This window comes from Cataglyphis hispanica, chromosome 4 (assembly GCF_021464435.1).
Source record: "Cataglyphis hispanica isolate Lineage 1 chromosome 4, ULB_Chis1_1.0, whole genome shotgun sequence".
NCBI lineage: Eukaryota > Metazoa > Arthropoda > Insecta > Hymenoptera > Formicidae > Cataglyphis > Cataglyphis hispanica.
Window position 1 is genome coordinate 9,551,390 of NC_065957.1, and position 27,611 is coordinate 9,579,000.

Genomic DNA, 27,611 nt, shown 5'->3' on the forward strand with positions numbered 1-27,611 from the left:
CGCCGGCATACGTTCCTGAAGGAAACAGAATAATTCGCCGCAAGAGGCGCAGCGTTGCGACCCTCGTCGCCTCGCTCTCGCACGCGCCGCAGATTATGCCGCATTGCTGCAAACGCGCTCGTCATCGCGCCGCGACATCAGGGTAATGAGCACAGGCTCCGCCGAGAGTCGCAGCCGCGGCGTAAGCGGCAACGAGACGACGAGATGTCTGCGCGAGACGTCGCAGCGTCGCCGTGGAAGAGGACGAGGCCGGGCTCGCGGATGAGAGATTAAAAGAGAGAAAGAAAAATATATAATAAAGGATACTCTCTCTCTCTCTCTCTCTCTCTCTTTCTCTCTCTTTCTTTCGTACACTCTCACTCTCTCTTTCCGACGCTCACCTTGATCCCCGTCAGGAATCTGACGAACAACAACGTGATCATGAACGTCCGCCGGCTTCCCGGCTTCATGTACAACTACAAGCTCGCAACGGCCCTCCTGCTGTCCAGCCTGTTCCTCGTCGTCTACCTGCTTCTGTATTGGGGTATAATGTGCACGAATATCGAGGCCTGGCGTCACGTGTCCATCGTGGTGAGTTTGCCGCGCGCGAATTACTTTGATCGGTGTAACGCGAATCACTAACTTTACGATTGCGCGACGGCTCGAGACGAGATATAAATATGTCGGTGAAAGTGTGTAAGGGGTGAATCCTGCGCCGGGGTTGAAGGAGCGCGACGGACGCACGCGCGTACTCTACGCAGCCTCCGGTAGGAAGAAGTGGATCTGCCGACTCGCGCGGCGAATTCGTACACGTTTCTCGTATACAAAGCACGCAAAGTATGACAGTTTATTACAATCGCGAATTTTGACAGACGGCGAATTGTTTCTACCGGAAATTAATCATGGTCGCGTTTTATTCTTATCGTTTTATTTCTTTGATAAACCTGTCAGGAGAGGTCGAGTTTGTCGGTCGACGTACAAAAGGTTCGATTCGAAAATCAATCGGAGCGTTTTTGAAAAAATTACCGATGAAATAAATATGTTGCGAAATTGTTAACTTTGCGGTAAACTTGTCATATGAATGAGAGAGGTCAAGTGTGTACTTAGCCCGGGACTATGTCGCTCGATAAATCCAATTTAGAGACTTGACTAATTAGACAGCTTATGTCTGGAAATTTTATTACTTATACGTTATTATTAATATATATATTTGTTTATTGATGAGTATGTAGAAATTTATTGATAAAGAATTTAATTGTAAATCTAGATATTGATGCAAAAGGTAATCTAGCAAGGTCGATAACCCAGATGTTCCTCTACAGATATCGATCCCCTAAAATTTTCCTAATTTCGTCAGGATCGATTCGCGCTCTGAATAAAATATCTGTGAAATATTCTAAAATACTTGTGTCACTATTTGACGGAGTTAAATCAATTACATCCAAGAAATAGCTATTTAAATTATAATCTACATATATAATTTAAATTGCATATGTGCAAATATTGAATAATTCATTATAATCTATTTTAACATTTCAGTGAATCAATTTACATTAAAAAGTGTAACGTTTAAACAGTTTGCATTGTAACGGAGAAAAGCAGAATTATTAATGTTTAGCGTAATATTAAATAATTCTTTTTTAAAAATCAAAAATTTCATTTATAATTTAATGATAAACGTCGAAATATTCTTAGAAAATTATTATAATTGACTCTTTTTCTGTCCAATAAAGTCTTTCAAATTTTTTAGTAGAAAAAGATTGTAATATAAGACATTCTGTCGGTGAAGTCTTATGATTTAAGCCTTACATATGTCATTGGTTATTACAGTGCTGTCGCAGTATAGAATTTAAAAAAAGTCGCTTACATAATACTTGACTAAAACACGCGAGATACATGAAATAATAGCGGAAACATGACGTCTGCCAATCTTCAAAGTTCTCTTTATCATAAATGTTCGTTTAATTAAAAAATGATTTATTTCATTATTATTTAATTAAAGAATCTAATGCTATCGAATTATACTTTAAAAAATTCTATAATTGTTTATCTTAATTTATTAAATTATCTAAAAATATTTGCATTCTAAGAATTTTTGCATATTTGCATTCTAAGAATAAAAGAAGAAGAAGAAGAGATATGCGAATAAATATTTTATATATATATATATATATATATATATATATATATATGTACAAAATATTCTAAGCATAAAATAATCTCTTTTACTTCCTAAGTTAAAAAAAATAATTATTTTTAAACTAAATCATAATAAATAAAACTAATTTAGTTTTACTTTGATAAAAATTGTCTCTATTGCGAAGAATGGAAAAAATAACTGATTTTTTTTGTCTATAAAATGTGAATAATGTTGTAATTTCTGCTAGTACTATTTCATAAATCGAATCGTTTTTCCGCTTTTCCATATTTTCACGTTTTCAGCAAGAATTTTCGCAAGAGTACGAAGTTTATTGTCGAAACATGAGACAACAATAAAAGATAATTTATTTTCTCGTAAGCGTTTGATAAGTTGCTTCGGAGAAAAATGCGGCAGACACGCATAACATACGCGCATATACGGGGACTGCAAAGTAACGGTCGTTCTCTCATTGAGGCCGATTGGACCGACTAAAAATATCGTACGAGAACAACGAGCCCGTACAACGTTACACGCGGTGCTGTGGTACGACAAGCGAATAATATGTGATACTCAAGAATATAGGCGCATATATGTGACAGCGCCCACGCGCACGAGAATAATATGTACTCCTTTGCTCTCAATTCGTCGGACAACGTGTGGCAAAAAAGGAAGCCATCTACTGAAACGAGCGCTAAAATATTTGTTCATGCTATTTACATTCGGTCGTTTTCGTAGCAAAATATTAAAGTGGATATAGATTTTTGTTGCGTATTTTCATTATGTATCATTATTGTGTTGTGAAATTAATATCAATATTTATTAATATTATAATATTAATATATACAGGATGAGCCAAAACGTTCCGGACAAACTTTGACATTTTATAGGAAATTTAATTCTGAACAAAAAATTTCCTATAAACACGGATCAAAAATGCTTTCTTAAAAAATGAAGCCCAAAAATCTCTGAAAAATTATTTTTATTAATTAACTAATTTTTATTAATTAGCTTAATATATTTTTCCCACTTTGTTTTTCAATCTCTTTTAAAACATTAGATGAGCCAGTAATTTTATTGAAAGAATTCAAAATCAGCAACGGTACAATATATTCTACATGAAACAAAGTAATAAATATAAATATATGCAAGAGAAATAAAATTATAGAAATATTCTATAATTTTAGTGAAATAATTAATTTACTAATTGCTATAATATATAAAGCTAAAAATATAAGAAATTGCATTTCTCGTTTCTTTTCTTCGCAAAGCATTTTTTATTCGATTCTTATACGCACTTGAAATTTTAGTATTTGTGTAGTAACCGATCATAATTTTCATTTTAGTGCAGCCAACACCGAGACGGTACCGCGATGGGAATTCTCTGCGAACCTTTATGCGCCGAAAAGGGGATACACTCGCTAGCATGCGAATCTCTTCATGCAGGCAAGGAGGCGGTATTCTCGGCGCATTGGGAAGCGACTCGGCTCGTGTTCAAGGCCTCAAAGTAATCTTTTATTTCTTCCATATACTCTTTCATCGTGCTACATATATATGTATATCTCGCGTAAAGAATTTGAATTCAAATACAAATATTATTTCAATTCAGGATCAAGACATCCTCGGAGCAAATCGATTCGCTCTACTGGGTGGACACGACCGGTTTGCTACACTTCCCGTCCGAGGAGGACTTCATCATCATGATCAAGGACTTGGTTATCAATAAATTAAACGTGACTCTCGCGCGACATCAGTTGGAGAGACTCGCCCGATTACGGACACATCGGATAGAGACCGAGGCGACGAGACGTCGGCTAGAGATAGGGAATCTCTGGCCGTTGCTACAGGAGAATGAATATCTGATGATGATTTTGTACGAGGATAGGGACGTGTTTCCGCAACTGATTGGCACGTGCGGCACTTTTTATGCGGTCGAATATGTCAGACCGATCGAGACACCCACGACAGTGCTAGCCCTGTCCGATTCGAAACCCGAGTGGGCCAAGAGGCTGAAGCTCGCCGTGATGATCCTCAATCTGCTCGAGGAACTCGAAACGGAATTCCCCGAACCACTTTATCTTTGCGATATTAAGATCAATCACTTCGGCTTACCTCTAGGCGGACAAAAGTTAAAGTTTTTGGATCTAGACGCGATCTTCCCGAAAAGTGTCATCAATCGCGTCACCGCTAACGGTAAAAGCTGCGAGAAGCACGAGGACTGTGATTTCTTTGATTGCCGGTCAGTATGCTCGAAGAATAAGCGTTGTGAAGCGCCGGTTCTCAATAATAATTTACAGGTAATCTTTTTCGATATTATATATTTGTATATATTGCATAAAATTATTAATTAATTTTTTAATTAATTTTAAAATTAGTAATAAATTATTAATTAATTTTATTAAATATTGTGTATATTATGTAATTTTTAATATTTTTAAAATTTAAAAGCGATAACATATATATATTATATTATTATTATTACTTTTATTGCATATTAACTCTCACTATATATTTATGTAAATTAAACATTGACTTTAAATAAGAAATATATAGCGCTCATTTATTATTATTGCTAATTTTCATATGATTTCAGTTTTATTATGAATTTTTAAAAAGTTAGAAATATGTGTTTGTAGATTATCTGCGAGAAGATCTTTCTCGGCTGGACGGTTTCGGGAACGGTAATCATTCCTGGATTGCTAATGTCGGAGCACACCACCAGCACACTGGCTGTGTTATTGAGACAATGCGCTAATCCAGACGGCGATACGACGCATTTACCGCGCGCGGCAGCGACCGACAGCTTGAAGAAACGACTTTACAATATGCTGAGTGAAATGGAACAAGAGTACGCGGCCTTTGTGTAAGAAAGAAAACTGAGAAAGACGATACATTCGGAATTAAGAAAAAGACGGACAATGATAAAAACGTAACGTTGTGAATTTACGTTTGGATGAAATATAGAATGTAATTTTTGTCGTACCATTGAAACCACGCATAACGCCTGTATTTATTTAGTTTAGCCTGTATTTATTTAGTTAAGGGAGTAATATTAATACTTACAATCGCATACTTTTACAATACGGATTTAACAATCAGACTTAACTTTTGTTTTACACTGCAGAAGTAGCGAAGGAAAGTCTAACAGAGAGGCTAGTGATACCAATAAAGATTATTTATAAATAAGAGAATTTAAATATTTATCTTATTGTTAGTTGTAGAAATATTATTGTCATAAGATCGTGAAACACATAAATGGATCTCTCGGAAATTGAATGCTAAGAATCCGAAAGATATTCTGACATGAAATTTATGCACTTAATTAGAAGATAAAGAACAACCCATTTCTAGAAGAGATTCTTACGTATGAATAGATAAATGAACCTATAATTAATTATAGGCATTATTATTGTTCGTTATACACGTTTAGTACTAGCGGAGTCACGCGATACACTTACGTGAAAAAGAGAGTGCCTATTATATTACTTTATATTACATTTCTTTTAATCTTAAGCTTACGTAATAAAAATCAGTCAAAGTGCCATTATAAATTTTAAATAAAGAACAAAAGTGAAACTTACATAACGATGTCTTGATGTCTTCCCAATTTGATTTCATCTCTACTGCACCCTTTAAAAGTTTTCATATAAAGATTCAGCATGTTTAAAAATATTATTTCTTCAACATTATGCGTGCGCACTTGACAAAACTAGCACATTATAAAATTTAAGCTCATAATATTTAATATATTTTTATGTAATATTTTTTATTCCGAAGAAATAAAAAAATAAGAAAGTCAAAAACACAGACTTTCAATATTATTGAAACATTTTAAAGCAAAAATAAAATAACATAGCTAAATATGTCAACATTTTTCCATACCGTAGTTCATAAATATTAACTTATTTTAATTTACTTAATACTATATGTAAATATGTTTCAATCTTCATGAGATATAAATACAAAAAATTAAAATAAAAAAAAAGTTTTATTTTCCAAAAATATCAATCTTGTATTTTAATATCGTTTCTTTTTTTTTCCTTCATTTTTCAAAATTTATTTATATAATAAACTTAAAAATTTAATTAATTATAATATAATCTTGAATGATTTTAATGTATTTTTAAATAATTATAAAGTATACTTAAAAAAGATTTATCAAAATTATATGTATAATTATTAATATATTACATCTTCACAGTGTTTTCTTCGTTGTATTTTTTAAAAATTTTGTTTATGCAGAGTGATAGAAAGTCTAACATAATAAATTTTTTATTTCTTCAAATTTTCGCGTATATGTAAAAATTATTTCTTTTTCCAATAAAAATTATTAATTATATTTGTTATTAAAAAATTATTAATTATTGTGTTCGTCTCTTTGAACCAATCGTACTCTTGGTGTAAAAATATTTTTCTGAGATAAACGACCAAACTCAATAATGCAAAAATAAAAATGATCATTTCATATATGTGAATTATTTATGTGCACATCTTTATGCGCATTGACACATATATGTCACATTCCAAGATTTAAAATATTTAATTCAATTTATCCTAATTTGTCCATTTTAAGACAATGGATTTGTGAAATATATATAAAAAATATTTTTATATATTTTTAACTTAAACTTTCTTTCAATTTATTTCAGTTATTTTCAATTATAATTTTTATTATTTTTTAATATGATTCCAATAAAATAATGGTTAATATATGTATAATAACATCCAATATCAGAAACTTTACAGAAACAAATAATAAATAATATTTTACTATTGCAATTAATATGATTCCAAACTTTTATATATTAATAATTATCTAAAAAATACTTTAAATTGTATGATTCTTTTTTAGTATTTGTCATCTTATAAATACATTTTATACAAATATCTGATAATTTCTGACAAATCCATTACCTCTAAAATAGAAAACTGTTTAAACTCACTTATGCGATGCGCAGCGGCGAAGTTACACATATATACATGTAGCATTCATCTGTAAAATATAAAAATATATCTATTTAATGTAAATTAAAGCAAGTATACAAAAAAAAATTGTATTTAATATCTCAAAAAGTAATTATTGCACATTAAAATTTTCATTTTATTGAACTTTTAACATTTAAATAAATTATTCACCTCCTGATTACTCCGCCGTTGCCCGATGCCACTCCGGATCTCCTCCTCCTCCTCTCTCATTTCATCGTTGCTCCTTCGTGACACTCATTCGTGAAAACAATTAATTACAATTACAATGCGCGCACTCGAATACAATTAATAAGCGCGATTAATTAATGACACTTTTCACTCCCGATTTTACTAGCAAGCGGCGCGCACTTGATTATGGCGGGAAACCAACACGGGAAACGCGCACGAAGTTATTCACGATCGCTCTAGTGATATCTCTAGAGACTAATTTCATATGCGCGCGAATACAGCAGAGATTTAAGGTTTAAAGTTTAAACAAATTGATAGTCGCATAAATATTTAAATGTTATACGATCGAAAATGATTAAAATATGATTTTAATACACAACACACAATTATTGTAGTTATATTTATTATAAGACTATATAACACACTCACTCATGAAATATATACCATAATTTATATAAATTCCGATCGCGTCAATATCTATTCAAGCAAATAAACCGCACAAGAATTTTTTTCGACACACACCCATCGCCGCGATTCGTTTAATCAAATTGAGTAATGCCGGTTGATACTCATTAATCACACTTGTAGTATATCAATATATCATGATCGTAGTATTTTTCACGAAAACGTCTTGAAAATTAATGTGATGCGATACCGTTCTGTTAACCTACTTGTTCTCGACTGTCGGCGCGCGCGTATGACAGGATGACAGCGCGTAAACAACGATACGAGTCGCACATGGCCAAACACTAGATTTACATGCTACGCAATGGAAAATTATTAAATATGATTGCAATTATGACTTACTCTTAATTAAATACATTGCGAATCTCCGCGGTTCGTCTCTCGTTCGCGGCATTTCGTTAGTGATTCCGGAACGACGGACGTCAGCAACTACGCATTAATGTGACGCGTCAATAATAATGCCTACTTCACGTGAATAAAAGGCGCGAAATATTTGCTTCTAACAAAATCGTCGCCACGATATCCTTACGATTTATTTAATCATCAAACAAGTTTTACATACAAATTAAATAATTACGAAATAATATTAATCACTCATATTAGAGAGAATAATTCTGTAATATTTCTCGCATCGCCATGCTTCGCGAAGATAACATGGAACGAAATCAAAATTGTGGGCGTGTACCTACAGGAAAGATCGCCAAACGCGGCTATGTAGTTCTCGTGTTTCACAAGAGAGTCGCACGGATCAATTAAATGACAATTCCTTCCGAGATGTTTTTATGTTCTATGGCTTAGCCGAGCAGTCATTCTACTTGTTTGTTCTGTTTCGGACGTGCCGTCCGACAATTATCGATTTGGCTTTTACAGCCGAATTTCATCATGGGAACGAAATTTGAGCTGAAGATGGGTGGCTATCCCGCTGAGTACGATGCTGCGAAACATGGACCGTACAATCCTGCGCGCTATTATGGAAAACGTGAGTTCGTTCATTGAGCTTGTACATAGCTCCTCTACTTGACCACACGATTAATAAATCTTATGTAATAATCCTTTATTTAACGCAGCCGACACCAAATTCTTGGATCTGAAAATCAGCGAGATCCCCGCTTGGATCGCGCGACGTCAGAAGACTCCTCAGGCGATTATGGGAATTTGTTCAAGAGGTACTTCCTATACAGAGGGGCCATTTTATCAGACAAAAATTGCATAACTCTGCAATCCCTCGTTACTTTGATTTCGAGAACAACAATGTTTAAAAGAAACCTCTATCGTAACATTGTTTCTGTTTTGCAGCATTCTGGCGTTGGCAGCATAATTATATACAACCCAGACGAAATGGTATAGCTCCATTCTTCCAAGTGGCAGTTGCTGGTATAATTGCGTTCTACATAATGAATTACAAGAAAATACGTAAGTAGAAGAATATGGATAACTAATATTTTGATACAAGTATACAAATATAAAGCTTTGTATTATTTCATTTCAGGTCATCATAAACATTACAAATATCACTAATTGTATTATTAGATATCTCTATTATAGATATCTCGATTTGATCAGAATACAAGGAACTTGTGTATCAATTGTTCAGAAAAGAGATATTCAATTTATTAGAGTATGTTCAAATAAACATTCTTAGTAGGCACAAAAAAATATAAAATTTGTCATACTGACTTAATTCCTATCAATGTATAAAACAATGATTAAAATTATTTAAGATTAATTTAGGACAATATATTTTAATTTATAATATAGCTAATTCATATTTTAGCAATTATAATATTAAAATTTGCAAATTGTAAGATATATATGTGATATATATATTTTTTTTATATTGTTTCTGCCGAGCAACATAAAAGCAGGCCAAGTAAATTCAACCCTTTGATATAAAAATTTTTAATTATATATTATAAAATATATAAAAATATAAAAATTTTTCAATTATATATTATAAATTATATTATAAATTTTAATTATTCTATATAAATAGTAATATAATTTTCTAAAGGTTAATTAGATTAATATTTGAAAATTCTGAAAAAATAATTTAATGCTTGGAAATTTCATCCATAAGACGTGGAATTTTATTCATTATAAAAGTTGCTCTGAAAATTGGGACAATGCGCTCGTGCATTAATAGCCCATATGTCGACGCTGCCATTGGTCCAAATGGACGTACGCGTAGCCGGGAATCATTTCCGCGCATCGTACACGCGTATCTTCACACGATTATCGAATGGACGGGGCGGCGATTGGCCGACTGGCAGATGACATGCGCGCGATCGTCCAATCGGAGCAAAACCAAGGGACAAAACTCAGGTTCACCAGCAATATGGCTGTCAGTATAAATTTGATGCTTGTAACATGAGTTTCTCTCCGAGAAATTTGACAACCGTAAGCGTAGTTTCGCGTTACACGCGACGTGATGTGACTTTGGCGTGCTTGGCACGCTGGGAAACGGCAATGCGGGTTGGTTGAAGACGGAACGAGGACAATCGGAAGGGATTCCTGCAGGAGCAAAGGTACCAACGGATGCCCGCCGTCCCTCATTCTTGACGCGCGCTCCTTATGTCCATATTGCGCTCGCTATCTTACACGCCGCGATCTTACCTGCGTTTTTTCCTCGAGCGCAGATCCAGCCGGATCTGCGATCGAAGGAAAGACGCAATCGCCTACGTGTGCTCGCCGTATCATCGTGATAAAGCGCGATGGTTGAACGACGCATCACAGGTCACACACGCGCTTCGTCATCTCTGTCATTCCCCTCTTTCTCCTGATTTCGTTTCTCCAAATCGACTCCCTACTCGAGGGATCCTTTCATTTTACAATCGCTTGCCGCAATATTATCGCAATCTCTCTCTCTCTCTCTCTCTCTCTCTCTCTCTCTCTTTCTCTTCCGGTAGGAGAGATAACATTTTGCGAATCGCTTCTCCGGAATATTAGAAGGGAATATGCCTGGATGTTGCACAGTTATGGAGGGTACAGTAATCTCTATGTAGGAATGTGAAATTAAACAGTTTAGACAGTCTTAAGAATTGACTAATAGTACTGGCATTGATCTGCGCTTAAGTCTATGTGTATTACGAGTATTATTTTAATTTTACATACAAGAAAGAAAACAAATTATAATTATTTGTAATTCTTTGATTTAAGGTATTCATAGACAATTTTTGCTCAGCAATATTATACATCATGACATCAAGGTAATTTTGTAATAAAATTATATAATCTTAATTTTTTGCTTTGAATGCTCGTGTATTTTTATACTATAAATACTGTTTATAATTATGTCTTTTGATTTTACCAAAACTAAAGTTGTTCAATTTAGCATTGTAAACAACTAAATATGGACAGAGATAATCTTCGAAAAGAAGAAAGAACTTATATGTTTATTTAAGAAAAGAAACAAAAATTGAAATTTGTTTTGTGACATACTAAAAAAAAATAAAATTAATTTTTAGATAAATAAACTGTTCTTATTTATATTAAATATTATATTACCAAATAATAAATTATAAATATCTTGTAATATCTCTTTCTTAATAAGATCTAAATCAAATTATAAAATAACAATAGTTTTCTAGCGTTTGCTATAAGACTGTTATTATGCTCAAAAGAACTGAAATGAACAGTTTTTATAAGTATTGAAAACACATGAGTGTTCAAGGTAAACTTGTCCAATGAATATTAAGTGCATAAATAAGTATCTTTATGTATCTATAATAGTAAGTTTTTTAATCAATATCAATAAATTATTGCAATAAACTATGCATTACATCGGATAACTGATATAATTCACTTTTATAGATTGGATAGATTATTTATACTGCTGGAGACTGGAACAAATGCGGTAACTAAACGAGCAGCTGCACAACAGCTGGGGGAAGCACAGAGATTACATCCTCATGATTTGCATCACTTATTAGCAAGAGTCTCTACTTTATTAAAATCTCCACAATGGGATACTCGGGTATCAGCAGCTCATGCTATACAAGCTATACTTGCTCAAGTTCCACCCTGGAATCCAGAATCTATTAAGAAGGAAATCTCTGCAGGTAATAATAATACCCTTCATTAATTAATTTTTGAATTCCTGTTAATCGAAAATCTTTAAAAGATCGAATTATATGATACATGATTGTCTTGAATTAATAGATGAATTGGAAGTGACAAAACAGAAAACTACCACTACTAGATTGAATTTAAAATCCTTCGACATGGGCAGAGTTCTAGCAGGTAGTTCACATCTTACTGGATCAGAGGGCAGCGAGTACGATTTGACTATAGCGGAGGGAGAGCAACTGTCACTTCCTAATCAGCAAGAAAAACTAGCCACAAAGCTGGGTTTTCATCCACGTTTGATGGGCGTCGATACTGCTGATTTATTTACTGTTGAGGATCTTACTCCAACAGTGCAAATGACACAAGTCACTACAATACCTGTCGATGAAACTTTAAAACAACCAGGAGGATTGAGCAGAAGGGAAATGAACAGAGCAAAACGAAAAGTATTACACTTTTAAACACTTACTTATAACCAACATTTTATTATTAATTTGTTTATACAAGCAAATAGATATTTTAGAAAAATTACTTTATGTACTTCATTAAATATTCTAATGCAAATATTAATTATTTATATCTTGATAATATAGGCACGTCAGTCAGTGTCGAAACAGCGATCACGCGAACCAGAGGATCATCGTGCTAACGATGACCATTCGAATTCAACAAATGTTAATACTGAAAATAATACTGAACCCCCGGTCAAAAAATTGATATTAGAGGAAATGATCTCAACAGATGCTGGGTCGAAGTGCAGCACATCCAGCGAGCTCGTAAGCGGAGTGCCGGATGGGACTGGATGCTGGCCTGACTCTGTTGTAAATTGGCCTTTAGAACCCTTTGCAGAAAGCTTGTGCCAAGATTTATTCAGTCAAAAATGGGAAGTGCGTCATGGAGCAGCAACAGCTTTACGGGAACTCATAAGACTTCATGGAAAAGGTATATAAATGCTTTATTGATGTTTCTGTATTTTTCCGAATAAACTTTTAAATGTACGTGTTTGAAATGCATAGGAGCGGGCAAATCGAGAGCTCAGACCATAGAAGAAATGCAAGAGAGCCATTATGAATGGATAACCGACGCTGCTTTACGATTATTATGCGTATTAGGACTTGATCGATTTGGAGACTTTGTTTCTGACCAAGTTGTCGCGCCAGTACGAGAAACGTGCGCGCAAGCATTGGGATCACTTTTCTTATTAATGCCCGGCGGCCAGCAAGCCAAAGATACTAATGGCGTTTTTCATGGAATACTCTCCATAGTACTGAAACTCTTGGGACATGACGAATGGGAAGCCAGACACGGAGCGCTCCTTGCACTCAAATATTTACTGGCCGTGCGAGACGATTTATTGGACGAGATGTTGCCGGAAGTGTTTCCCGTTATTATACAAGGTCTTTCCGATCCTGTAGACGATGTGGGTGCGGCCGCCGCGAGCGCACTTATACCAGTAGCGTATGCACTACCGCGATTGTTGAAACCAGCGGAACTGGAAGCAATCGTGATACGCCTTTGGCAATTGTTAAAGGAACAAGACGATTTGGCTGCGGCTTGTAACAGTTTTATGGGTCTTTTGGCCGCGATACTCTCATTACCAGCGGCACACGCTTGCTTGACACCTCAACCGTTATCACAGGTAATGTATCCTCTTTATTATTTCGGAGAATATCTAAATTAACGATTGAATAATGTCTATGTTTAGGTGTTGCCACGTTTATGGCCGTTTCTCAGCCACTCGAGTTCGAGTGTGCGTAAAGCCACGCTGCGAACGCTGCAGACTCTGACAGAGGGCGACGGCAATTGCAGCCAAGATAAGAAAGAACGGTGGGGCGAAGGTGGCGGAATAGTTCTGCAGGAAGCGTTACGACATGTGTTTCAGTGTGTGCTGATTGAACACATTACCACGATACAAGACGTGGCCGAGCGTGTCTGGGAGAATCTAGTCGTGCAAAGTGATCTCGAATTATTGCTACACGCCGCGTGCCCACACATCAGCACATGGCTCTGCCTTGCCATGCAGCCGGAATACGTGCCATTCAATCCGAACCTATTAATGATCGTTACTAGTGGCATTACTAAGGGCGTGAAAAATAATCAAACGGTCGCCTATTGCGATGGACAATCGGATACCAGCAGTAATGGCGGAAACGTAAACACGACCGCGAAAACATTATCCGAGCTGAAAATGTATATTGGCGGTATCGAAACGGTAGCACTCAACGTACGAAAGGCGAACGTGGTGCAGGCTCGTTGTAGAGCATCTCGTATGTTAGGACTGTTGTCGCACTATGTCGTACAGCCCGCGCCGGGCGTGATTTATCCATCGGACGTACCCAGTCCAGCGCTATGTTACGCCAAGGTATTACTAGCGCATCTCAACTCGCGATCGGCATTACAACGCACAGTCGTGGGACTCACAATGTCTCATTGGGCGACTGTAGCTCCTCTGGGGCCGCCCGAGATACCAGATATACTCAGGTATAAATATATAATTTTTGTAAAAAGATTAAATTTATTGCTTTAATATTTGTATTAATAACAAAAAATTTTCCTTTTAAAGTGACAGACTGTTAGCTTGTTTAAACGAGTGTATGTACTACGACGAAATTGCGGCTTCCTTTACTCGACTTCTGCATGAAAGTCGAGATTACATCGCGACTCTGAAGCATTATAAGTTGCCTGTGCCAGTTGATGTGGATTCGTCCGGCGTGATGACTCTAGAGCAGATCACGGTGCTTGCTGGAAAAACGATTTCTACCCTCTGCACCGCGGGAGTAAACACAGGCGGAGCTGGAAATATCAGCGGCAGTTCGATATCTATTAAATTGAAACCTAAATTAATAGAGAGTTTAGAGGAGAGGAGGCGAGCGTTGGACGTCGGAGCGGCTACAACGGCGGCGCAACAACAGTCGTTGCACGTTATGTCAATGGCCGCGCTCGCTGGTGCCGCCACAATGTTACATTGCCTTCCCCAGCCTCTACAGCCGCTCAATCCGTTGGTAAAACCGCTGATGGAAGCTGTAAAACGGGAAGAGAATGAGGAATTGCAAAAACTAGCTGCAAAACATTTGTCTCATCTAGTCGACCTTTGTGTCGACAGGAAACCCTCTCCGAACGCAAAGGTTTGCATATAAAATAGCACATTTCAAATCATATTGAAAATGAAAACAAACATAACGCAAAATATTCATAATAATCTTTTCTATATGTTGCAAAATGTTATTTATTACAGATTTCTACCAATCTATGTACATTCCTATGCTCTGATGTCGAATTTACACCGCGAATATATTGTGCCGGCGATAATGATATTTTTGATGGAATACTCACATTGAACAACAGGCAAAAACATGCCGAGAGAGTCGCGTATAATCGTGGTGCAAGTAGCGGACTTGGCGGTAGTCGAGGCCCTGGTAGGCCACCAACAACCGAGATTCCTCGAGAAGAGTTACTCGCTTGCGAAGAACCAGAAGCCAAAGTTGCCAGAACGCGTCGCCGTGGAGCTACGTTAGCATTAACAGCCATAGGTATATAAAAAGCGTAAAATGATGTAATTATTCCAGTACATATATTTTAATTAAAATTAATTAATATTTAATAGAATCTCTGAATATTTAATAGATTTTCTCTAATCTTTACAAAGAAAAACAATCTATTAAATCTCAATTAATATGTAATTAATATTTATGTGAATAATTTATTCATCTATTGTAAAAACATTTTTTATGTATCTTAAAAAACGTTCTTGTTGTATTCTTGAAGCTTCTCTCTTCGGTGCTCAATTACCTGTTCGTCTGCCTCAATTGTGGAACTTGATTTTACCAGATGTACTAAAAGATACAAACAAGCAAGATAATGTACAAGAAGAAGATGGGAATCAATTGATTTTTAGCTTACAAGTGTTAGAGATCATGGCACCTAGTTTGGATAAATCTCTCTTACCACCCGCATTAGAATGTTTGCCGCGTTTGTGCAATTTATTAGCGCATCCATATAAAGCTGTTAGGCATATGGCTTCGCGGTGCATAGCTATATTAGCAACTTTAGATACAGAGAAGGTAATATTTAAATTCTATCAGATGTACAGGATAAGAGAATATATAATATATACAATAAGTCATAATTTTGAAAAATTCTTTTTTAGACAATGGTACACATAATACGAAGCGTTATACCACTTTTAGAGACGACTGGCGGTGAAAAGAAATGTTCTTCGGGTATAGTGGCACCGAATAAAGTCGATTCCATACGTCAGGGAGCCGCGGAAGCTTTAGCTTGCGTTGTAGAAAGCTTAGGCGTAAAAGTGATACCGTACGCTGTACTATTCATGGTACCCTTACTGGGACGCATGAGCGATCAGAATCAAGCTGTAAGATTGATTTGTAGCGCGACATTCGCTACGCTCGTGCAACTGTTACCGCTGGATCCCGGCGCAATCGCAGACCCACCGGATTTAGTGTAAGTTATTCATCTATGAGTGTACATAAGAAAGGTAGAGGTGCATTTAGTGTACATGACGAAATTCTTGGAAAATTACTCAGTTTTTTTAAATTGAAGTAACGACCGATTCCACAGACAATATATTTCAATAATTTTTTAAATTAAAACTTGAATTATTAACGCAAGCTGTAAAAATTGTTGTCTTACTCACTTATTATGTCTGTCATCAAAAAATATAATCAAGCGTAAAAGAGTAAAACAAATATTAACATCGCATTACAGGCAAGAAAAGACGCAGGAACGAAAATTTTTGGATCAACTTCTGAATCCCCATAATATTCCCAATACGGAGTTACCAATTCCCGTAGCTGCGGAACTGCGTTCTTATCAGCATCAGGGTTTGAATTGGCTCAATTTCTTGAATCGTTACCATCTACACGGGGTTCTATGCGATGACATGGGTCTCGGAAAAACGTTACAAACTCTTTGTATCTTAGCGCTGGACCATCATCGTAATCCACAGGCGCCAAGTAGTCTGGTGGTATGTCCGCCGACTCTTACAGGTCATTGGGTATATGAGGCTGAGAAATTCTTCAAAGCACGAGATTTGTCGGTTATTCAATATGCCGGGACACCGCAAGAACGCGAAAAGCTGCGTCCCCGGGTGCCGCATCATAGACTCATTGTTGCGAGTTACGACATTGTACGGAAAGACATTGAATTTTTTGAGGCGCATCAATGGAATTATTGCGTGCTTGATGAGGGCCATGTAATAAAAAATGGCAAAACGAAGAATGCCAAAGCTGCGAAACGACTGCACGCTAATCATAGGCTCATATTATCCGGCACACCGGTACAGAATGATGTGCTCGAGTTGTGGTCTCTATTTGACTTTCTGATGCCGGGCTTTCTCGGCAGCGAGAAACAATTTGCCGCTAGATATTCCCGTCCTATCTTGGCTTGTAGAGAGCCAAAGGCAGGACCGAAGGAACAGGAAGCTGGTGCTTTAGCCATGGAGGCTCTTCATCGACAGGTTAGTTTACGGTTCTTATTATTATCGTGAAAGTTTCTTGTTTTCGATTATTACGTTTATAACGATAAGAATTGATGTTACATTACAGGTACTACCCTTCTTACTAAGACGAAACAAGGAAGACGTATTACAAGATTTGCCTCCTAAAATCACACAGGATTATTACTGCGATTTGTCGCCTTTGCAACGTATACTTTACGAGGATTTTCGCACTCGTCATTCGGCTACTCTTACCTCCTCCGGGTCCTCGTCTTCGAACGATCCTCAAAGTGGTCACGTATTTGAGGCGCTGCGATATTTACGTAATGTTTGTAATCATCCTAAGCTGGTGCTAAGTCAACGGCATCCACTTTATCAAACGGTATATATTTAAAAAAAAATATTCAGAAAGAAGTGTTAAAAGAAAAACATTTATAATCTCTTGTCTCATGATATTAAATTTTTCAAATTCCACAATTTTTAGTTTTTAAAACGTATGTAATGAGATTTTTTTATCATCATATTCAATTATTCTGTAATATTTTTAGGTGTGCGATATGTTGAAACAGCAACAGAGCACATTGGCGGAAATTGAGCACGGTGCCAAGTTACCTGCGCTGAAGCAACTGTTACTAGATTGCGGTATCGGACAACAGCAGCAACAGCAAGCTCGCTCGAATGCCTCTGTCACCGCGAATCTCCCCGAAAGCACCCAAGAACAGCAATTAGTTAGCCAGCATCGCGCTCTGATTTTCTGTCAATTGAAAGCGATGCTGGACATTGTGGAGAAGGATTTATTACGTACTCATCTGCCGACGGTGACTTATCTCCGTCTCGATGGTAGCGTACCGGCAGCGCAAAGACATTCGGTCGTAGCACGTTTCAACGCCGACCCATCGATAGACGTTCTCTTGCTAACTACCCAAGTCGGCGGTCTTGGACTAAACTTAACAGGAGCGGATACCGTCATATTCGTGGAACACGATTGGAATCCCATGAAAGATCTGCAAGCGATGGATCGCGCGCATCGTATAGGTCAAAAGAAAGTGGTCAATGTGTATCGCTTGATCACCAGATCGACAGTAGAAGAAAAAATCATGGGACTGCAGAAGTTCAAACTTCTCACTGCGAATACGATAATATCAACGGAGAATGCTTCTCTGGAAACTATGGCTACCGATCAGGTAAGTAAACACGATTATCTATTCTACCAAATTCATTTAAAGGAGATATATAATGGATATAATCAGTTGTTAGATTTATTCTCGTTGGATAACGGCAAGGAAAAAAGAATGGATCATCATGAGGACGCCGCTTTGTCAAAACTTCCCGGCCTACCAGGGCTTAGCCGTTCCGTTTTGGATATCCTACCTGACCTCTGGGAACAGCAACAATACGATGATGAATACGATCTCGACTCATTTTTATCTATTCTGAAGGCTGATAGCCAGTAAGCTTATATCTCGATAAATCATTGAACGTAGATTAGAATTCGGTAAGTTCTCATCGAAGACTTTCATTTTGGAGTGGAAGCTATCACTCAAAATTGAAGGAACATATTGTAGAAATCAACTCCGATTGCAAACTCGCTGACGCGCAATTCGGAAGTTATAGCGCATCCCAGTGGCCAAAAGCGACCACTTAAATAATTTATATATTTAAAAAATAATTTACATCTGAAAAATAATTTACGTCTGATTAAAAATTAATTCTTAATCTAATCGCATTGCGTTCTTGTTAAATGTTAATATTAAGAAAAATGACATCGTACCTAAACTCAAATAGTTGGTATGATAGTAAGTAGAGATAGATTAAGATATCTTGTAAACGTGTGTGTTTTGTTTAGTTATAATAATTTATAAAAATGCCGATACAATTATTACAATTCCGCATTTGTACCAAACAACGCCATGGTGCATAATTATTATTTATAATGTATACTAGTCTCTCTCTTTTTTCTTTCTTTCTCTCATTTTCTATACCTATTATGGCGAGTTAGCAAAGGACAATACCAGACAGTACCATTGCCTCAAAATATTCGCTATCTATGTGCATTTACATATTTCTATTGATAAGAGAAATATCGAATTTTTTCTCTGAATTATCCTCTAGTAACGGCATTTCGTCAACGAGATTCGTTAAAAGACATTGCGCTCAGAATAATCCTAATAACAAGTTGATGAGATACCATAACTTTCCATCAAAGTATGCGAAATCGCATCAATCTGCCGCGATGACCATATTGTCCATGACAATGAGTTTAAGATATTGGCAAACCGTCACATTAATAGAGTATGGAATAACTCTACAAATTATTCTCAAGTGCCACACATATAGCTTCACGATGCGTACGATTTACAATTTTGATTTATACCCTGAAACCAAGTTACCAGTTGCGAATATATTATGCGGATCTAAGTGTGCCTTGGTCGCTCGATAAAGGGAAACACCGGCTTCCCCAACGGCCTCGGGATAAAAGGATGCCCGTATTTTGCCTACTCCGTGATGATGGGAAAGAGATCCACCACTCGCGAGTATTTCTTCACGCGCCGCATGCTCAATGGTTTCGTAAGTTTCAACGGGGTTCTTTATGCCCAAGTAATTGATCGCCATGTAAAAGTATACGCAGCAACCTGCATCATACGTCTGCGTGACGCGACAGGAAATAAAATATTTGCATACGCCGCGCGCATGACACTCTCTGGCTATACGAGACTTAACATTTCTGCAGAGCGATAACGCGCGATTCCAAGAAACAGAAGTCTCGAAGGATTCCGCTAACACATTAAACTCGAGTCCGAGGTCGCGGATGTATGCTATCACGAACGTTAACATATAACCACGTTCGCCATTCGCTTCGCCTGCCGGAATGCCGCCATGCTTGTCGGCTATTTTGTAAATTTTCCGTTCCTGAGCCGCGAGGTCCGCCGCCACGTCGCCCTCCATCAACAACGTGGCCACGCATATCTGATCCCATCGGAAACCTTTTATTTTGGTGATGTACATTTGTTTAAGTCCTTGCAATATCAGACCACCCCAGCCGGCCTGCGGGCGTAGAGTTTGTCCCATTTGAAATTGTTCGTTGTCCATTAGGCGTATGCTAGCAGGTTGACATCGTTCCTTTGCGATCTATACATATTCATAGAATACTTATATATTCTTCTGTTTGATATTTTCTATTGCTCGCAACAGAAGAAGAGGAAGAGGGAGGGGCCTATGTTTTTATTATTTACAAAACCGGTCGTGCGTGACGGAGCTGTCTCTTTCACTGCTGTCATCACGGTATTTGTATTAGACAAGTGTTAGCAAAGAACTCATGGGCCTCGCCGGTTAATGGGAAAGTCAACATGTGAAAGATACGTACCTCTCGTAACGCTTGAACGCCACTTTGAAAATTCGGGAACACAATACTTCCGTATTTCACTACTCGCGGTAACGGTCTTATTTTCAATACGACTTCCGTGATGACACCAAGAGTTCCTTCGCTGCCGAGAATTGTGTGATCAAAGTCCGGGCCGCAAGACGTACGTGGCACCAAAGTACCCTTTTCCAATGTGATAACTGGATCTTCCGTTCTGCCGGTGACCATTCGCATTCGCACGACCAAATCCTCGATATTGCCATATGTGTTCTTTTTCATGCCGCTCGCCCTAGTCGCCACCCATCCACCTAAACTGTTCGAGATGAGTTATTTTCAACCTTCTCTTGTGCACACATTTATATTTTTTTCTTTTCTTCATATTACAAAAAACATCTTTTATTATTATCTCTGTCATTCGGGACTAGTTTCTGATGCATGTAATGTATCTAAATCTTTGAAATATGTGTGGTGTAAGATATGGAATATTTTTGCATTGAATATTTTTTACGAAAAAAAATGAATGTGTATGGATTGCACCTTTTATGTATACACATTTAAGCTGTCGCTCACTCTGGACTAAAATATTAAATTTTAAAAGAAGATTTCAATGATAAAGAGTGTCTCATGTTTTATACAATGTGGTATAAAATTATTAGTGTCTCCTATACATTTTATATATAATAATTTGTTATTTATGACATCACACATATTAACATCATTATACAAAACGCTGCAAGATGCTAATTGACATTATTCATTATTCATGCTAACTTAAAAAGCTTTTTTGATTGTGTATCATTCTATGGCTAAATGTGTTTTTTGTGTGTATTGCATTCTTTCAAAATGTTTACTATCATCCTTTATTATATAATGTGTATCCTATTAAATATATCCATTCAAATTTCATATAAAATTAATTTTTAATTTTATTTTACAGAATGCGAATTATGGAATAACTACTGCAAATTTTAACTGAATTTGTAGCGAATAGTGTTTCAGTATTGATTAAATATTAATATTGATACACTAACTTCATAGAAAAATAATTTTTAAATACGTATTATAAAGAAACAACTGAGTTTTTTTTCATCGAAAATGAACTACTTCATTCATCATCATAACAACATGATATATATCTAGGATATATATCTCAGATATGTTGATATAAAAATTTTATATAATTCAGAAGAGATTGCTTGATAGTGTACCTGGAGAATTCATAAGAATCGGGCTCGTGGCCGCACGTGAATCCTTGAAGTCGAAGCATTCGCTCCAGATCTTGTCCGATAATACCCGATTCGCAACATATTAACAAATTATCTCTGTCTATCCATAATATCCGATTCATCTGCGACGTATCTAATGAAATTATCGCTCGGCGTTCGTCTGGGGGACAGCACGCCGCGCGGCTGACGCTGGTTCCACCACCGAATGGTATACAAACGGCCCCATAACGCACACACATATTGACAATCCTGACGACGTCATCGTGACACTCTGCAAACATGAATATTAATAGAGGACACTTTGCACAGTCAAGATTTTTCCGAGGAAAAAGATAAAACATGAAGTTTTCATTTTTTCGATGCGCAATGGAAGATATAGTAGGTAGGATATAAACAATAAATTCAATTTAATGCTCATGTAAAATATTATAAGTTTTTTTTTATAATCGATGTTAGAAACAAATATTTTATTGAATGATTCATTTTGAGAGACAAATTGATAGATAAATACATTGTTAAATTCTTCAGGAGAACGAGTCCCCTCCATTTGATTAAAGAATTCATATATATTTTTCCTCGCATAAAATTGATTCTCTTTTCGTCATTTTGCATATAAAAGTTGTAAGATAAGATTACATATCGAAAAATAGATATATTTTTATATACACCGATATATATATATATATATATATATATATATATATATATATATTCAAAAATATATTCTAAAGATATAAAAGGCATATTTCAAATTGATGTTGATTAATTAATATAGCTAAATGTAATGAATGTTAATATGCTTTCAATGTATTTTGAAGCTTTGCTTTTGATATTTTTTATATTGGAGTGTAAAAAAAGAATCATGCAAACGATAGAATTCAACCTTGTACATATAAACCGAAGTTTGATATTGATTATTGCTGTTATATAATACAACTTTGTATGTCGCTTATAATAGTGATTTTTTTCTGTGAAAGATTCTTATGCATATAGACCATTTAGTGAAATATTTTTAACATCTTAACATCTTAAATATTGCCGTATAAAAATAAATTGTGGCATCGAAGAAGGTTTACAACAAAAAAAATCACTTATATTTGATTCAAATTAAATATAAAATTATATTGAAACATCAAACTCATCGGTAAAATTTATGTAAGTATATGTATGGGCATTCAAAACAAAATTAATGAAATAAATCAATTTAATTACTACAAGGAAATAATACTTAAGAATCGTATTGATTAACCCAGATTAAAACAGCAAGGAGACTTAAAAAGTTTTATAAAATAAACATTAAATAAAATGAAGATTATCGCGTGTTGTGCTTTTTTTTATAATTATAGATAATGGACAATATATAGAAATTACATATCATTTTTAGTTCAAACTGATGACAAAGAATTGCTAGTACTATGCAATTGCATGAAAAGTAATTAAATAGGCGGAGTAGTGGCATTCTGATGGCAGGCTTACAAAAAAAATTCTGCATATGAAAAATAATGAAAAAAAACTGCATTCTAAAATCAAGATTGAAATATATTCTGTATATCGTTCTTCAATTTATTTGCGCGGAAGAAATTCATACTTAAAAATCAATAAATTTATTTTTCAGAAGCTTTAGATATCTAAAGAAAATATTTTAATAGATATTAAAAATAGATATTAAAAATAAATATTAAATTCCGTCTATATTTTTGCAGTTTTTATGATGATAATTGAAAAATATAAACTTACTCGGCCATATAACGATATCCGGTATTCTTTCGAAAGAGCCGCGTTTCAAAAGATAAACTTCTCGCAGTGTATGACCGTGTGCTCGAAACAGACGATCGACGCCATCGGTCGAATGGTCGATCCTCAGCTCTTCGATCGCTTTCAATAATTCCGTCGAAAGTATTGGTTCTGGAAAGTGCGTCGGTAAATTTTGAGGACCCTGCTTCATGTCCCATGTTATATCGAAGGTCTTTTCGCACCATTTTGTGAAGTATGGCAATTCCTGATTTCCAATGGGATATCTGGTAATATGATATTTATGCATTTATATATAATATAATGTAAAATATATTAAATTTAACATTGAATTTTATATTTAATATTGAATTTTACATATATAGTGTATGATATATTTATAGAAAAAAGTAGAGAGGGAGAAAATAATATATTTTTAGTCTTAAATTTCTTTTAACTTACTGTTAGCATTCTCATCTTTAAAAGGGGGACCCGATTTTTTAATACCTCGATCAGGTTTACTAATTTTAATTGACGATTTTTACAAATTACAAATTAATATTATAATTGAATGTTATTCCTAATTGCTCAAAAATAAATGTAATAGAATCTTATTTATATTATTTGAGTTAATCGGGCGACAAGATGTCTGGATAGTCGATTTTTCTAGATAATTGAATGACTATCATGATATTCTGTTTAATAGCATGTATATAATTGTTTGGATAATCGAACTTTCGATTAAACGGATATTTGGATAATTTTTTATTATAATAAAGTTAACAGACACCACCGCGCAATTAGCAATTATATCTCCCTGAAGAGAAACTTTAAGATTAATTTAAATATTTTAATACGTCTCAATGCATCAATATTTTTGTTTCATTTTCGTCATTCGTTTATATCTTGATTTAACTTTAGGCAACTTTACACGAAGCATTTGAGCTAATGTTACGAACATCGAAAGAAACTTTGTGTTCTTATTATAAATTATTATCATACAGAAAAATATGCAATAGAAGATCAAGATTTCTAATTAGATCTATAATTATATACAATAGCTTAAGTAAAATAGCGAGTAATAATTAAATGCAACTACAAGACATTTTTACTTTACGCTAGACCAGTTGTTTAAAGCTGATATGTATGTATTCTGTTATTATAGTGTAGTATAGTCGTCTTAAATTTATCATACATAGAATATACATTATATAATTCTAAGAAGAATATATAATATAATTCGTATCAAGATACACATTGTATATCTTACACGCGAACCATTTTATATAGCTTCGATAATGAAGATATAAACAAGATTTCTCTTATCATTTATTTATGCTAGATATACAATTACAATTACACGCGAGATGCTCACAAAAACTGTACAAAACCTATCGTACCACCGTGCTCGCAAAAATGTGTATGATTTAATACTCTCAATTTTCTAGCAGTCTTATTAAAAAAATTTTGTTTCAAGTCTTATTTAAGATATATGATCGTCTTCGAAAGAAAGATTAGATAAAATTCATAGATACATATTATTTCACGTGTGAAAATTCACGTCCTCACGCCTTTATGTATATTGACACAGTAATTTTAATGGGAATTTAAATATAATTTCTGACGACTTCGATTTTTGTATTAGAATTATGCATAAAATAATCGTTAACACGTTTATGAACTCACAATTTTTTCAGATCGGCAAGTTCTTTTTCGATAGAATCATCTTTTTATCGATGGCCACAGCTATAAGTTTCGCTCGATGCGAAGCGCAAATAAAAAATGCATATGCGTTGCAGAGAACATCGCGGCGACATTTTTACCAGTAACTGGGCAAACATAATTAACTAGGAAAACGTGTGTGATGAAACCGTGAGACAATACGCGAGGATTTCAAATCTGCCGACATCATGTCCTGTTTATTCGAATTTTCATTTTAATTATTCCCCTTAAATAATTAAAATATATTAATAGCAGAATTGATTGAACTGAAAAATTATGTCGACTTTATAAAAAGCTGAATGATAGAAGAAAATAACAGAAAAATAATAAGAATTTAAAAGAATAATTTTCGCGCACACACTCTTTATATCAGTATTATGAGTTCTTCATTTGTAAATAATTTGTATGTCTATAAACAATATTCATAACTTTTAATTTTCTCTTCTCATTTTTTTGTTTATTTTTGTGCGTTTTATATCATAATGTAATATTTATTTCTTGTTCTACAAATCAAGATAACTATCTTATGTAATCTTCAGATAATACAGAAAAGCCAAAAGACATTTTTAAAATATCTAAAAATATCTGAAAGACAATAAGAAAAAGAGAGAGAGAGAGAGAGAAGTTATTTACTCTTTAAGTTATCTATTCGTTACCTGTAGGGATTTGTGTCATCAAACAAGTTATATAAAAGATCGCAAAAAATTAATATTTTATAATGTAAGTATTTATGATATATATATCTTTAAATTTTCTACCAATATGCAAAACAATAAAAATCTTGCCTCTTTCTTTTTTAATATTCTATGTAACTAAAAAGAAGAATTAAAAATTCATATAGAATCTCTACTATTCGTATTAATCGATAATAAAATATTCAAATAATCAATTTTTCTGAATAATCAAATGACTCTAATTAAGCAAAGAGAATTTTTCTTGTGAAATGTCTTTTTGTTTCTTATGACACACTAACTGAATAAATAATCGAATGTTTTAATATGTGCTCAGAGAATATAGCGAAGATTCTAGGAGGATTCAAGGAGCTTCTGCTATACATAATTTATTTAAATAGCTAAAAAAGTGTGTATTTTAATCTTATATTAAAATTTTATTTCTTTTTATTTTCCTTTAAATCTCCAACCGCCTTGCTATCCGAAAAAAATATAATATCACAAATGTGTTAACAATTATTTATTTACTCGCGCTTGATAGTAGTTAGGCGACAAGATATATCAATGTTAATTGAAATTAAAGCAATCGTAATAAAATTTCATGAAACTCACCTGTTACCGGTGAACTCTATCAGCAACTTGTCGTTTACGTGAAACCCGGAATCCTTGTAACCCCAGCCGTTCCATTTTAGCAACTGCTGCCTTAAACACCAAGAGAAGCGACGACCGATAACGTGAGTGAAAATCCAAAAGGAAAGCCGAATATAATTATAGTATCCGCAGCGCGCACGAGTCTCAAAATATTTCGAATCGCCGGCGCACGTGCTACACAAGTTTCATCACGTGACAAATCGTTTGATTAATCGATCGAGCGCCGCTCCCGAAAAATCGAAATGTGATTTTTCGAAATTATCGCATTTTTCTCCGAGAGAAATAAACATTATATCCGCCTATACTAATAAATTGAATACTAATAATGTGACAAACAAGAACAACGATTCGCTCTCACGTGGATGATCGTGGGTAGATTTTGGAAAGGGGAGTGTCTTTTTATTGATTGACATTACCGATCATGCGAGGGTGTCGTTCACGTTTACGGGAGAGTCATGACAATGAGTCACTAAATTTCTACACGATGATAAGAGGTGTGGTCGGCGATGATTAAACGCACGCGTTGGAGGCTCGTGTGAGTTACATACGTCTCGCGCATGTTGCACCGTGTACAATTCGCATGTACACGCATACATGTATATACATATATATGTATATACATATATATATATATATATATATATATATATATATATACATACATAGAAAGAGAGAGAGACACTTATGTCCCTTGATTCCGTTTCGCGGACGAAAATCGCAACACTGACCTGATTTTCGGCACCGCGCTCTCAAACTTAATCGGCTCGTTCGCGGCCGCCGTTTCCGCGATCTTCTCTTGATCGGACATACTCTCTTCACGCGAAGGATCGATAATTCGTCTATTGTGTCGGGAACAAACGCGTTCCTAGAACGCGCGGCGACGGCTCCGCGTCCACTATTAACACGCGCACCGGCAAACCAAATTTAAATCGATACAGCCTCCACCCGACCATCCATCCACGAGCCAATCCCCGCGCATCTCGCTGACAGCTAA

The 27,611-nt window shown here is 35.2% G+C and overlaps 5 protein-coding genes and 1 long non-coding RNA gene across 8 annotated transcripts in view; 3 read left to right on the top strand and 3 right to left on the bottom strand.

Moving 5' to 3' along the window:
• The window catches only part of LOC126848631 (glycogen-binding subunit 76A), a 27,053-nt gene extending 26,530 nt beyond the window's left edge, over positions 1-523 (bottom strand). The window contains exon 1 of the mRNA XM_050589643.1: positions 381-523. Within this exon, the coding sequence (XP_050445600.1) occupies positions 381-449 (69 nt within the window). The 5' untranslated portion in view covers positions 450-523. The remainder of the gene's footprint in view (positions 1-380) is intronic.
• LOC126848644 (divergent protein kinase domain 1C) overlaps positions 1-5,691 on the top strand; it is a 13,210-nt gene extending 7,519 nt beyond the window's left edge. For 2 of the 3 annotated variants that reach the window (XM_050589669.1, XM_050589670.1), the window contains 3 exons: positions 3,463-3,623; positions 3,726-4,413; positions 4,753-5,691. In XM_050589669.1, the coding sequence (XP_050445626.1) occupies positions 3,490-3,623; positions 3,726-4,413; positions 4,753-4,983 (1,053 nt within the window). In that variant the 5' untranslated portion in view covers positions 3,463-3,489 and the 3' untranslated portion in view covers positions 4,984-5,691. Of the gene's footprint in view, positions 1-420; positions 571-3,462; positions 3,624-3,725; positions 4,414-4,752 lie in introns of those variants that run through there. The other variant, XM_050589668.1, reaches the window with a different exon arrangement.
• LOC126848655 (uncharacterized) overlaps positions 1-8,381 on the bottom strand; it is a 37,795-nt gene extending 29,414 nt beyond the window's left edge. The window contains exons 1-2 of the long non-coding RNA XR_007687291.1: positions 7,253-8,381; positions 7,060-7,109 (exon numbers count right to left, since the gene is read on the bottom strand). This is a non-coding gene — a long non-coding RNA (uncharacterized LOC126848655). The remainder of the gene's footprint in view (positions 1-7,059; positions 7,110-7,252) is intronic.
• A 131-nt stretch (positions 8,382-8,512) lies between these two features.
• LOC126848654 (putative ATP synthase subunit f, mitochondrial) lies at positions 8,513-9,461 on the top strand. The gene is made up of 4 exons (XM_050589686.1): positions 8,513-8,714; positions 8,803-8,901; positions 9,032-9,148; positions 9,225-9,461. The coding sequence occupies exons 1-4, from the start codon at positions 8,618-8,620 to the stop codon at positions 9,251-9,253; spliced, it is 342 nt and encodes a 113-aa protein (XP_050445643.1). The 5' UTR covers positions 8,513-8,617; the 3' UTR covers positions 9,254-9,461.
• A 621-nt stretch (positions 9,462-10,082) lies between these two features.
• On the top strand, positions 10,083-18,976 carry LOC126848629 (TATA-binding protein-associated factor 172). Its single transcript, XM_050589640.1, has 15 exons — positions 10,083-10,260; positions 10,892-10,941; positions 11,546-11,793; positions 11,894-12,246; positions 12,394-12,742; positions 12,817-13,439; positions 13,506-14,281; positions 14,364-14,925; positions 15,036-15,330; positions 15,566-15,861; positions 15,948-16,261; positions 16,526-17,276; positions 17,365-17,637; positions 17,804-18,439; positions 18,506-18,976. Exons 2-15 carry the CDS (start codon positions 10,931-10,933, stop codon positions 18,707-18,709), a joined length of 5,691 nt encoding a protein of 1,896 aa, XP_050445597.1. The 5' UTR covers positions 10,083-10,260; positions 10,892-10,930; the 3' UTR covers positions 18,710-18,976.
• A 115-nt stretch (positions 18,977-19,091) lies between these two features.
• LOC126848639 (alkyldihydroxyacetonephosphate synthase) lies at positions 19,092-27,519 on the bottom strand. Its single transcript, XM_050589656.1, has 6 exons — positions 27,346-27,519; positions 26,579-26,668; positions 23,580-23,860; positions 21,825-22,113; positions 20,620-20,929; positions 19,092-20,384 (listed from the first exon to the last, which is right to left on the bottom strand). The coding sequence occupies exons 1-6, from the start codon at positions 27,423-27,425 to the stop codon at positions 19,611-19,613; spliced, it is 1,824 nt and encodes a 607-aa protein (XP_050445613.1). The 5' UTR covers positions 27,426-27,519; the 3' UTR covers positions 19,092-19,610.
• Between the last annotated feature and the right edge of the window lie 92 nt (positions 27,520-27,611).